The sequence below is a fragment of the Bombus vancouverensis genome, unplaced genomic scaffold, assembly GCF_051014615.1.
Source record: "Bombus vancouverensis nearcticus unplaced genomic scaffold, iyBomVanc1_principal scaffold0035, whole genome shotgun sequence".
NCBI classification, from domain to species: domain Eukaryota; kingdom Metazoa; phylum Arthropoda; class Insecta; order Hymenoptera; family Apidae; genus Bombus; species Bombus vancouverensis.
This window is the reverse complement of record NW_027468926.1, coordinates 317,203-328,301: the sequence shown is the minus strand read 5'-3', so window position 1 is coordinate 328,301 and position 11,099 is coordinate 317,203. Positions and strand designations below refer to the sequence as shown.

Below are 11,099 nucleotides of genomic sequence, written 5' to 3'. Positions count from 1 at the left end.
CGAAAAAAAAAAAAAAATTTGTATGTGAGTTACTCTGGCTTATCAATATGCCCTGTTCAATGTTGGCCATGCTGAATACTGTCACAGGCGTCTATCTTCCTTAATAAGAGCTGTACGGGATCGAATAATGAGACTACCAATATGTGTACTCGTTAGTGTATTTAAAACAGATCTTGTCGCAAAACGATATCTATACAGACGTTTAGTCACAGTTTATACTGAATCGTTTGCGATCACGTTCGTTTAGTCATAATCGTCAGAAGGAGGTCAAAAGATACAAATTCGTCTTGTCTTACGGATACATGTAGCGGCGCCATTGTTTTGCTTATAATTCCTTACAATACCTCTTGATATTCCGAAGCAAAACAACAACATGGTTTGAAGCAAATTCTAACTCTTTTGACGCTACAGAGCTTATTAAGGCATGGATAAATTGAATGCATCTTTGTTGAGTCTAGATGATCCAGAATGGCGAACTACCGCAAGTAGAGCAACTAATCGAAATACTAGACATGCACATATATGTAATATGTTTAACATGGATAGGAAATTGTTTTGAAATTTAACAATCATTGCAATAATTACATCGGTTCGGAAGTCGTGTTGCTAGATACTTATTGTAATATCGTAAAGTAATTCGAATTAGAAATCAGTTGAAAATAGAAAAACCGTGTACGTCGTGTTTCTGTGGTTCGTTTACATTTAAGAGTGCCTACGTGACTAAAGGCACGTAGTTGGTAGTTCTTACATAGGAATGAAGGAAACAATAGACAACGTTAGAAGAAGGACGGTTTCGCTACGCAAGGCGAGTCGAAAAGTGTGCGTGTTGCGAGAATCAGAGCTAATTGAGTCGTCGAAGAGTAGAGTAGTTAGAGGTATCGAATCGTCGAAGAGTAGAGTTGTGAGAATTGATAGAGTTGTTAGAGAGAGAGAGTGTCTGTGTGTTAGATTCGTTGTGACGAGAGTGGTCAAATAACTGTAAAGTTATTTGATATAGATACGGGGAAGGCAAACAGAATCTTCCTAACATCTTGCCGCAGCTCGTTCGATGAACTTTGAAGGAGGATACTCGCGGTTCAAGAAGAGTTAGATGGGTTAGATGAGGGGGAAGATGCGCGTGTAGCTTCGTTGTCGCAAGAGCATCGGGAGCTTGACGTGCGGTTCCTAGGTCTCTTTGAGCAAATGTCAGCAACAACCCCGTCGACAACAAAAACAGGCGAGACATGCCGGAAACCAGAGCCGACCACCTTTCCAGATGTCCGCGTGCCCCAATTCGACTTTGCCCTGGAGAACTGGACCTATTTCTACGACACGTTATCATCCATAGTGGACCGTAACGAAAGTTTGCCGAATATCCAAAAGTTCCAGCATCTACGCTCATCTATAACTGGACGGGCCGCACAGAGTATCCAGTCATTAGAACTCACAGAGGCCAACTATCCCATCGCGCTTGACACACTGAAGGATAAGTTCAATTGCCCCCTCCAAATCTGCATGCGCCATTGGAATTTGATGCGCAACTATCCGGAAATCAAAAAGGAAACTCCAGAAGCCCTAGAGGATTTTTTGGAAACCATCAGCGTAAATCTAAAGGCGCTCGAACACCTAAAAGAGCCCGTCACATCAAATATAGCGATTATCGAATTGATCGCGTCGAAATTGCCCTCGTCCAGCCTGCGTAAATGGCAACGCACACTGCCCCGCCAACAGGTGCCATCCTATCAGCATCTGATACACTTTCTCAAAACACGGGCGAACGGGACTCAATTCCTCTCTAAAGCGAAGGAATCAAAAGAGTCAATCCACAAACACCACAGTCAGCGAACAAGCATACCGCATGGGCGAACCCTTGCTACAACCAGCAGAACGGTAGTGTGTCCGACCTGCAACGGACCTCACGATATCAGACACTGTAAAATCTTCAAGGCCAAATCATCGACCAAACGTTTTCAGATCGTGAAGAAGGCATCGTTGTGTATAAATTGCCTAGGCAGAGGACATTCGCCGACACAGTGTACATCGGGTTCGTGTCGTATCTGCGGTCACCGACACCATACTTACCTACACCGCGAACAAACCCAGGTAGACTCACGGTCGTCGAGCGGTCGATCTTCGAGCGGTCGATCGTCGAGCGGTCGATCGGCAAGCGATTGGTCGCCGAGCAGTCGGTCGTCGGACAGTCGCTCATCGAGCGGTCGGTCGTCGGGCAGTCGCGCACCGAGCGGTCGGTCGTCGGGTAGTCGTTCATCACACAAGCGAGCCTCCACCGAACAATCACCATCTGCATCATCGAAATCGCGGTCGTCCCACAAGTCGAGACGAACATCCGACACTTCACGGAAACATACATCTTCAGCTCCAAGAGGTACGAAAGGGCATGCCTCGTATGAGTCACGCTCAGCCCGGATCAAGAACACCACCCCTACCTCCTCGTCCAAGTCCCAACCGGGGCAAAACTGACTGTCCGAGACTACGACAGCAAGGGGGATCGGACTAACAAACACATCTCCCCACAGCCCTCTGCATCATGATCTGTTGGCCACAGCACAGATCAAGGTTTTGAACAAACAGGCACAACCAATCCGAGCCCGAGCCTTACTCGACACTGGGACGAGCATGAACTTCATGACCGACAAGCTCGCGAATTCCCTCGGTATAAAACAAAGGAGATGTGCGATCCAGATCGGAGCCCTCGACAATTTGAGCACAACGGCAAAACGATACACCACGGCCACAATCACGTCGACGGACGGCAAGTATAAGAAAACATTGAGATTTCTTGTTATCCCGGCCATGTCGACTTTCATACCAAGCGAGCCCATCGACCCCTCGAGTCTGGGATTACCCAGAAATATTCAATTAGCCGATCCACAATTCCATTGCCCAGCCCCGATCGATGTCTTACTTAGTACCGGATCAACATTTGCGTCGCTCTGCATCGGGCAGGTCAATCTGGCGCAACCAGGCGAACCTGAACTACGTCTACAAAAAACACGGTTCGGCTGGGTAATCGGGGGGAGTCCAACGTCCCAAACCGCGATAAATACGTTCCACGCAACCACAACGGCTCTGCAAGAGGACCTCGCACGGTTTTGGGAGATCGACGAGGGACCGGCCACTACTCATCTTTCGGAATCTGAACGACTATGTGAAGAACATTTCCGAAACCATGTCCGACGAACCAAGGAAGGCAGATACATCGTTGCATTATCATTCAACGAAAAGCTTTCCTCACTAGGGTCATCGAAGGCCGCTGCAATGAGCAGGCTCGCCTCTCTTCATCGTCGATTCCAACGCGACAAACAATATGAAACCGCGTATAGTGCTGTGATCCAAGAATATTTAGACTTGGGTCAATGACGAAGATCAACACGGATCACGCCACCGGCTACGGATATTATTTACCACATCACGGCGTGATCAAGGAATCGAGCGACACCACCAAGCTCCGGGTTGTGTTCGACGGCTCAGCATCAAGTACCACGGGAGTGTCTCTAAACGACGCCCTTCATACGGACCCGAAATTACAAGAAGACCTGAGAAACATCCTATTGAGATTCCGGTCATTTCAATATGTCCTTACCGGCGACATCGAGAAAATGTACCGTCAATTCATCCTACGTGCAGAAGATCGTCCTTATCAAAAGATTCTGTGGCGTGCCGACAACGGAGAGATCGAAACATACCGACTCAACACCGTAACGTTCGGTCTATCCGCAGCAACGTATCTGGCCATCCGATGTCTCAAACAGTTGGCAGAAGACGAGGGACCTTGATTTCCGAGAGCAGCGCAGATCCTGCGGCGAGACTTCTATGTCGACGATGCGTTGACCGGAGCCGATACGAAGGACGAAGCCTTATCAGTCAGGAATGATCTCACGAAATTACTTAAGCTAGCCGGTCTAAATATCCGCAAATGGGCATCAAACGATCGGGATCTGCTACGAGGGCTACCTGAAGAAGACACCAACCAGAAATTACATCTCGGTGAGTCACCCACGTTAAAAACACTCGGCGTCTTTTGGGATTCAGCCGACGATGCTATACTCTATTCGGTCAAGACGATCAGTGACACTTCCCGAGTCACAAAGCGATCAATCAGTTCAGTCATCGCACAAATCTATGATCCACTAGGATTGCTCGCGCCGGTAATCGTTCGAGCAAAAATGATTTTGCAACAAGTCTGGACATTGAAGGTAGATCGGGACGAATCCCTTCCGACAGACGTACACACAGAATGGATCAAATACCACACCCAATTGCCGTTGTTAAATGTGGTAAGGTTCCCTCGGAAGACCATCATTGAATCCGCAACGAAAATTGAGCTACGCGGATTCTGTGACGCTAGCGAAAGGGCATATGGGGCGTGCGTCTACGTGCGGACGACGGACCGAAAGAACAATATTTGGACTCGACTCCTCACGGCGCGGTCGAAGGTAGCGCCGCTCAAATCGCTTTCCATACCACGTCTCGAATTAAGCTCGAATTAACTTATTTTGACGTTCTTGATTTCGTCAATACGACAGGCCCTGGCGACCAAGATATCGCCGATAGTATACTGGACTGACTCCACCATCGTGCTCCATTGGATCAGGTCTTCGTCGCACACCTTGAAAACATTTGTGGCGAATCGAGTCGCTGAGATACAGACCAAGACCAATACCTCCGACTGGCGTCATGTGCCTACCGACGATAATCCAGCGGATCTCATCTCCCGAGGCCAGACGCCCAAGGAATTCCTATGTCCGTCCATTTGGAAAAACGATCCAAGGTGGCTCCTGCAAAGCGAAAACTATTGGCCGGTCTGGAGCCCGACACCGGTAGTCGACCTCCCGGAGCAAAAGAAGACGATCTGTCTGAGGACGAATATTAGCGACAACACACTCCTCTATCGTTACTCGTCTTGGCCAAGACTAATAAGAATCGTCGCCCGGTGTCTTCGATGGAGACATAAGCAACACCTATCTGCCCATCTCACCACAGACGAACTGACTGCAGCGCACAACAGACTAATAAAAATATTACAATCCAGTCATTTCGCGCCTGAAATTCGGATCCTCCAGAAAAATCGAAGCGAGGATGTTGGAGGGAAACTACAGCCATTAAACCCCTTCCTCGACGAAGATGGGCTACTCCGGGTAAGAGGACGACTAACCAACTCCGCCATACCCTTCAGCCAAAAACACCCGATCATCCTACCGAAATCCCCGGTGACAGAGCTAATTACAGAGCAAGAGCACCGGAACAATCATCACACAGGGACACAAGCTACACTATACGCGGTGAGACTGCGCTATTGGCCGATCGACGGTCGTAGCCAGGTATGGCGCACTCTCAGAAGGTGCGTCCGATGCTGCGGAGCCAACCCTCCACCAGTGGAATACTTGATGGGTGATTTGCCAGAGGCGCGTATTACCGAATCGCGGCCGTTCACGAACGTCGGAATCGACTACTGCGGCCCATTCTACATCAAGGAGAGGAGGGACCGCAACCGACGTAAAATCAAGACGTACGCCGCCATATTCGTTTGTCTGGCGACAAAGGCGGTCCACGTAGAGTTAGTCAGCGACCTAACCACCGACGCCTTCTTGGCCGCGCTACGCCGTTTCATCTCGCGGCGAGGATACTGCGCAACGATCCTCACCGACAACGGCACCAATTTCGTCGGGTCTAATCGGGAGCTGCAAGAACTCCGGACCCTATTGCAGTCCGACGACCACCAGGATAGGGTACAGAATTTTCTCGCCGACCGACAAATACAATGGCGTTTTAATCCTCCGAACTCACCACATTTTGGCGGCTTATGGGAAGCCGCGGTTAAAGCGTTCAAACGCCATCTCATCCGCGTGGTCGGCACGGAGCTCCTGACCTTTGAGCACCTCAACACCCTTGTGATCGAAATTGAAGCCATTCTCAATTCACGCCCACTGACTCCCATCTCATCCGATCCGAAAGATCCTCCTGTCCTCACTCCCGGACATTTTCTGATCGGTGACACACTAACCAGTTTACGGGAGCGTGATTTCAGGACAGTTCCATCAGGCCGGCTATCCAGTTGGCAGCGCATTCACCAGATTAAGCAGCACTTCTGGAGCAGATGGTATCGAGAATACCTAAATGAGCTAACCCGCCGCAACAAATGGGACAAGGGCAAACATAACATTCGTGAAGGCACCGTAGTAATCCTCAGGGAGGATAACGTACCCTCTATGCAGTGGCCGTTGGGCCGCGTAATCAAGGTCCATCCAGGAGCCGACGGAATCATCCGGACCGCTACCGTGCAGACGGCAACAAGCATCCTGGACCGCGGTGTCAAAAGACCGGTCCCCTTACCCATCCACCCAGATCCAGACGAGGCCGAACGTCCACACGGAGCGAAGGAGGTCACCAACGACACACCTGACTCCACAGCCAGAATTTGATCGGTGCCCTCTCAACGGGGGGAGGATGTTACGCCGCCTAAAACATCTGCACGCCAGCCCGGGCGACCGGACAACAACCGACCTGCGTAACGTCACTTCGACCCTCAATAAACCTAAGGACCCACCATAACTTTCACTTCCCTGTATTGTTTCGCCATGTGTCTTCAATCCGTTTGTCTTGAAGAATTTCTAAAGCTTAAAAATATTCTCGAGACACAGTCGGTTTTTAGAGAGGTCCTTGGGTTTATTAGTTGCATTTAAAACACGGAGAAAGCGGGTATGCACCCATTAGGAAAATCCGAATAGCCCTGTAATAAAACAAGCTAGGTTTTTCTCACGCTCACAGTCATCTATCCACCACGATGGTAGAAGACTCCCTACTCATCCCTTCGAGCAGTAGTGCAGGTCATGACCAATCGACACCGCGGTTCGTTAACACTCTTCCTAACGAAAGTGGGAACAACCAATCCGCGTTCTTTAGGCACAGGGGCACATCCACACCGAACTTTTCTTCCGTATTAGAAAAAGAGCGACAGACAGTCTAAAAACTAACGCCTAACGCGGCAGTCTACACATAGCGCGAGAGTCGCATACTTCACGCAAATCTTTTGTCGGTTCTCGGTGTTGTCGAACATACATCTTCTCTCCTAAATATATTATAGTGCTAAGTCCATTAATACATTAATTTCCATTATAAGAGCCCTGCTCTAGCGTACATATCTATCGCATCTTCGTGCGACAAGTTGTTAACTATTTATTTCTCTACGTCAGTGTAATCTAAGTGTTGGAAATATATAATTTATAATTCTGTGAATCACAGTGTTATACAAACTCAATCACCCCAATTATCTCAACGGAAATCAGGGGATCGATCAATCCGTGGTGTCGATTGTTATAATCGTAGCTACCGTAATAAATCGTAATAGATTTACGACCCCCGTTGACGTCTCTCCGCGCGATTACGTCTCCCCGCAATTGGTCGAAATTTACATGAGGAACGTATTATAAAATTGAATCCCTAATTATAGCATATAGATAGTATTTTGAGTGTGGACGGAGGACAAAATTATGCACATTCCTTTTTCAATTCCAAGGAAAAACATCATCGATGAGTCAGTTGTCAAAACACGATGGAAATTGCTCGTTGTTAATTGAGCAAGTTTGATATAATTTCACAAGCTAAAGATTTAACTTGAAATTTGTTTGAAGAAATTTATTTTTTCTTATACCTGTTGTCGTTTGGGTGTCTGTTTTGTACTGGAGGAGTACCCGAAAAAATTACACTCGTCGTGTACAGCTAAACAGCTACAGACAGTTGATTCTATTCCTGGAACGCGTTGGATTCGTGTTTACATGGTACGTTGATTGGAATGACTTAGAGGTGGGATACTGGGAGTGTGAGTAATTATGTTTCAGCCAGGATTGGATAGAGAACGCGTTTAATCGACGTTTAAAGATCCGCTTAAAATACACATGCTCTGGTAGTTTCTAATTGGATCGTTATACATGTCGTATACTTTCTGCTAAATCCGTTTTTGGGAGAAATTAAGATGAAAAAGGTCATATTTTTATCTCGTAATGTAATGTAAATTTCGATGATTTGGCTGCATTGGTTGATTTTATGTATCAGGGTGAAGTAAATGTGGTACGGGAACAATTGGCTAGTTTTTTAACAACTGCTGAACTGCTTGCTGTTCAGGGCCTTGCCGATGGTATAGGAAAAGATAATGATAGTATAGTAGAGGTATGTTTTTCAAAATTGTTAAATATGATTAGATATTTTCTGCTTAAATTAAAATAATACACTTGAATCACGTCAAACTGTGTTTCGGGATGACATTTTTATATCAACGTTATTGTTTTTGTATTCGTAATGACGCAATTTTATTTGATACTAGTGCTTCAAAAAAATAATTAAAAGTCAATAGATCTTGTTCATATATTTGATTTGAATGTAATTTAATATATTATTTTTACAAGATTTATGTTCCATATACAACTATTCTCTGCTTATTTCATACGAATTTCATAGTCTACAGCCTACTTTATCTATTCTGTGTGTAACGTAAAATCATTGGAATAATTATTTTTGCATCAACATTAATGTACGTGCCAAATAATACGTGCAGTACACCTTCATACGCTATTGATTATTTCCTGTAAATCAAGAATTTTAATATAATGAACAAAATATATAAAATTTAGCACTAAAATTGTCGCACATATATTTAAAAATTAATTGGCGTGAAGTATTTTTCAAAAATTCTTAGAATGTAAGGCCAACGTAAGATTTTACACGGAACTAGTTTCCATTTTCGCGCGTAAGACTCCGTCATAAAGACAGGGGAAGGGGTATAGAAAGCGGACTTCAGACGCGCAGCGTAGACTTCCCTTAGTCATCTTACGACTGTGCTGTGAGGAGGGTGTTTTGCTCGGTGGTTTCAAATCCTTTGTGTGAAGTTGTGTGAATCTACATCAAACACGAGTTGGATACAGGTTGGTACACTTTTTACTTATTCAATAATTAGGTGAAATAGTTGAGAAAGAATGGCGAGGACAAAGAAGGGACTTTCAAAAACAAACGCCAACAAGCCAGAAACAGAACGGTTACTAACATGGATTGACGAAGTTCGCCGCAAAAGATCAAAGTGTGCCGAATGCGCAGACGCGATTTACGGATTGAAGCAATGCTGACGTGCGCTCTTTCCAAAGCTAAAAATGAGTTACGCATCCGGCGATTATCAGCAGCTTCAAAATGGCAGAAATTTAAAAAACAATGCTTGAAGAAGAAGGTAAATTATACAAATTATGAACTCTACAATGGTGAGGACACGGAAAATCCCGGATCGTCTCAACAGAATCCCCGGGAGGAGCCATCGTGTCCTGAAGTGGGCAGTTTAGACGATGTCGTGTCTAAGTTGGCAGAAATAAAAGTAACGTTACAACGCTGAAGTAGCGGGAAAAATGCAAGCAATCAGGTTTGGAAGACCTAACTGTGACAAGAGGATTTCTCGCATCGTTTTATCTACCAAATGCGTAGAGATTTCAACAACTAAATGGAATCTCGAGCGATTACGGAGCACCGTGTATTACGTCGGTGCTGCAAGAATAGAAATCGCATTACTATCTTGATGTATATATGGATATTTTTTGTTTGCAGTCTCACCGTACGAGATGGCATTGGGACAAGCGGAGGGAGTTGGTGTTTGCAGCGATGCTGAAGCGTACTGCACGCTCGAGGACCCCATGTTCTCCAGTCTCTGCGCCTTTCATTGGTTTGGCTTATATATTATATTGTATGTATTAATTTGATAATATACGTAATAATGAGCGTTCGAAGTATGTTCGAAGAGTGTTTGATCCGATATTTTTCATTTTCAGAAATATATACTTTGTATGTCTTATGGCTTGAAGAAAATTTGTATAGTACATTTTAGCTTGTAGATTTAGTAGTATCGTTTCTAATATTCGCTCCATTATTCTGTACGTCGAGATTTTGTATATTTGCTCAATGTTGATTAACAGTTTTGTAGACTTTAAGAAATGAAATGAAATTAATAAAATTTGGAAAACGTGTACAGTTTTTCTGCAATTTTCTATTTCATATTAATGGCAAAAATGCTTTTCTGCCGCGCATACTACACATAACGAAATTATGTTGCAGGCAAGAGACCCGTACATGTACCCAGGCTGTTGGCCTTCACCGGCAACATTATTTGGCCTGTCTCTGCATGAGACAAGGAGCGACGAGAGAGGACTGATACGGCATAAAGAAGGGGGGAAATGTCTTTCTTTTTAGAAAATCGTGCATGAAGTTTTCTGGCTGATGAATGGGTTGCACCATGATCAAGTTGTACATAAACGTCTCATCACTCCGCGCTTCCGTATCTTGAACATCCAAGCATCAACTAATTCGAAAATCATCTGACACGCGATACTCATAGGATTATTGTGACGAATTACAGCAAATTGTAGCAAATCTTATTTGGTGGGCTCTAATACCTTTTGTATGTTATCTGGGCAAATGTGTATTCTCATGTCCGGAAAAGTGTTTTCATAGCTTGTACCACCAGGTTGTATGCGAGTTGTCGAAGCACACAAGACAAGCCTCCGGTGAATATCAATAAGGAGAGACAGCGCTAGGTGTAATGCCCCCCCCCATAGCGCCAATTCATTGTTCAGGAAATATTAGGACTGGCTAGAACTAGAGAACGCGTGAAGGGGGTGCAACTGAAGTTAATTCATATGAGAATCCTGGAGCATCCCTGTCATACGCGTCGGGTGGTCATCGTGGAGTTTTAGTCGGTAAGAGTTCGACACTGCTCTGCTGTTACGCAATTTCTGCAACAGCGGAGAGTCCATGAGGATTTCTCCACGTAAAAAAAAAAAATTTGTATGTGAGTTACTCTGGCTTATCAATATGCCCTGTTCAAAGTTGGCCAAGCTGAATACTGTCACAGGCCTCTATTTTCCATAATAAGAGCTGTAGGGGATCGAATAATGAGACTACCAATATGTGTACTCGTTAGTGTATTGAAAACAGATCTTGTCGCGAAACGATATCTATACAGACGTTTAGTCACAGTTTATACTGAATCGTTTGCGATCACGTTCGTTGAGTCATAATAGTCAGAAGAAGGTCAAAAGATACAAATTCGTCTTGTTTTACGGTTACAT

The 11,099-nt window shown here is 45.2% G+C and overlaps 3 protein-coding genes across 3 annotated transcripts; all 3 read left to right on the top strand.

Moving 5' to 3' along the window:
- Positions 1–1,182: 1,182 nt before the first annotated feature.
- On the top strand, positions 1,183–3,360 carry LOC117165385 (uncharacterized). Its single transcript, XM_033348797.2, has 2 exons — positions 1,183–2,023; positions 2,546–3,360. The coding sequence occupies exons 1-2, from the start codon at positions 1,183–1,185 to the stop codon at positions 3,358–3,360; spliced, it is 1,656 nt and encodes a 551-aa protein (XP_033204688.2).
- LOC143304430 (uncharacterized) lies at positions 3,357–3,776 on the top strand. The gene has a single exon (XM_076626899.1). The coding sequence runs from the start codon at positions 3,357–3,359 to the stop codon at positions 3,774–3,776; it is 420 nt and encodes a 139-aa protein (XP_076483014.1).
- A 390-nt stretch (positions 3,777–4,166) lies between these two features.
- On the top strand, positions 4,167–6,422 carry LOC117165319 (uncharacterized). The gene is made up of 2 exons (XM_033348739.2): positions 4,167–4,277; positions 4,527–6,422. Exons 1-2 carry the CDS (start codon positions 4,167–4,169, stop codon positions 6,420–6,422), a joined length of 2,007 nt encoding a protein of 668 aa, XP_033204630.2.
- The last annotated feature ends 4,677 nt before the right edge of the window (positions 6,423–11,099 follow it).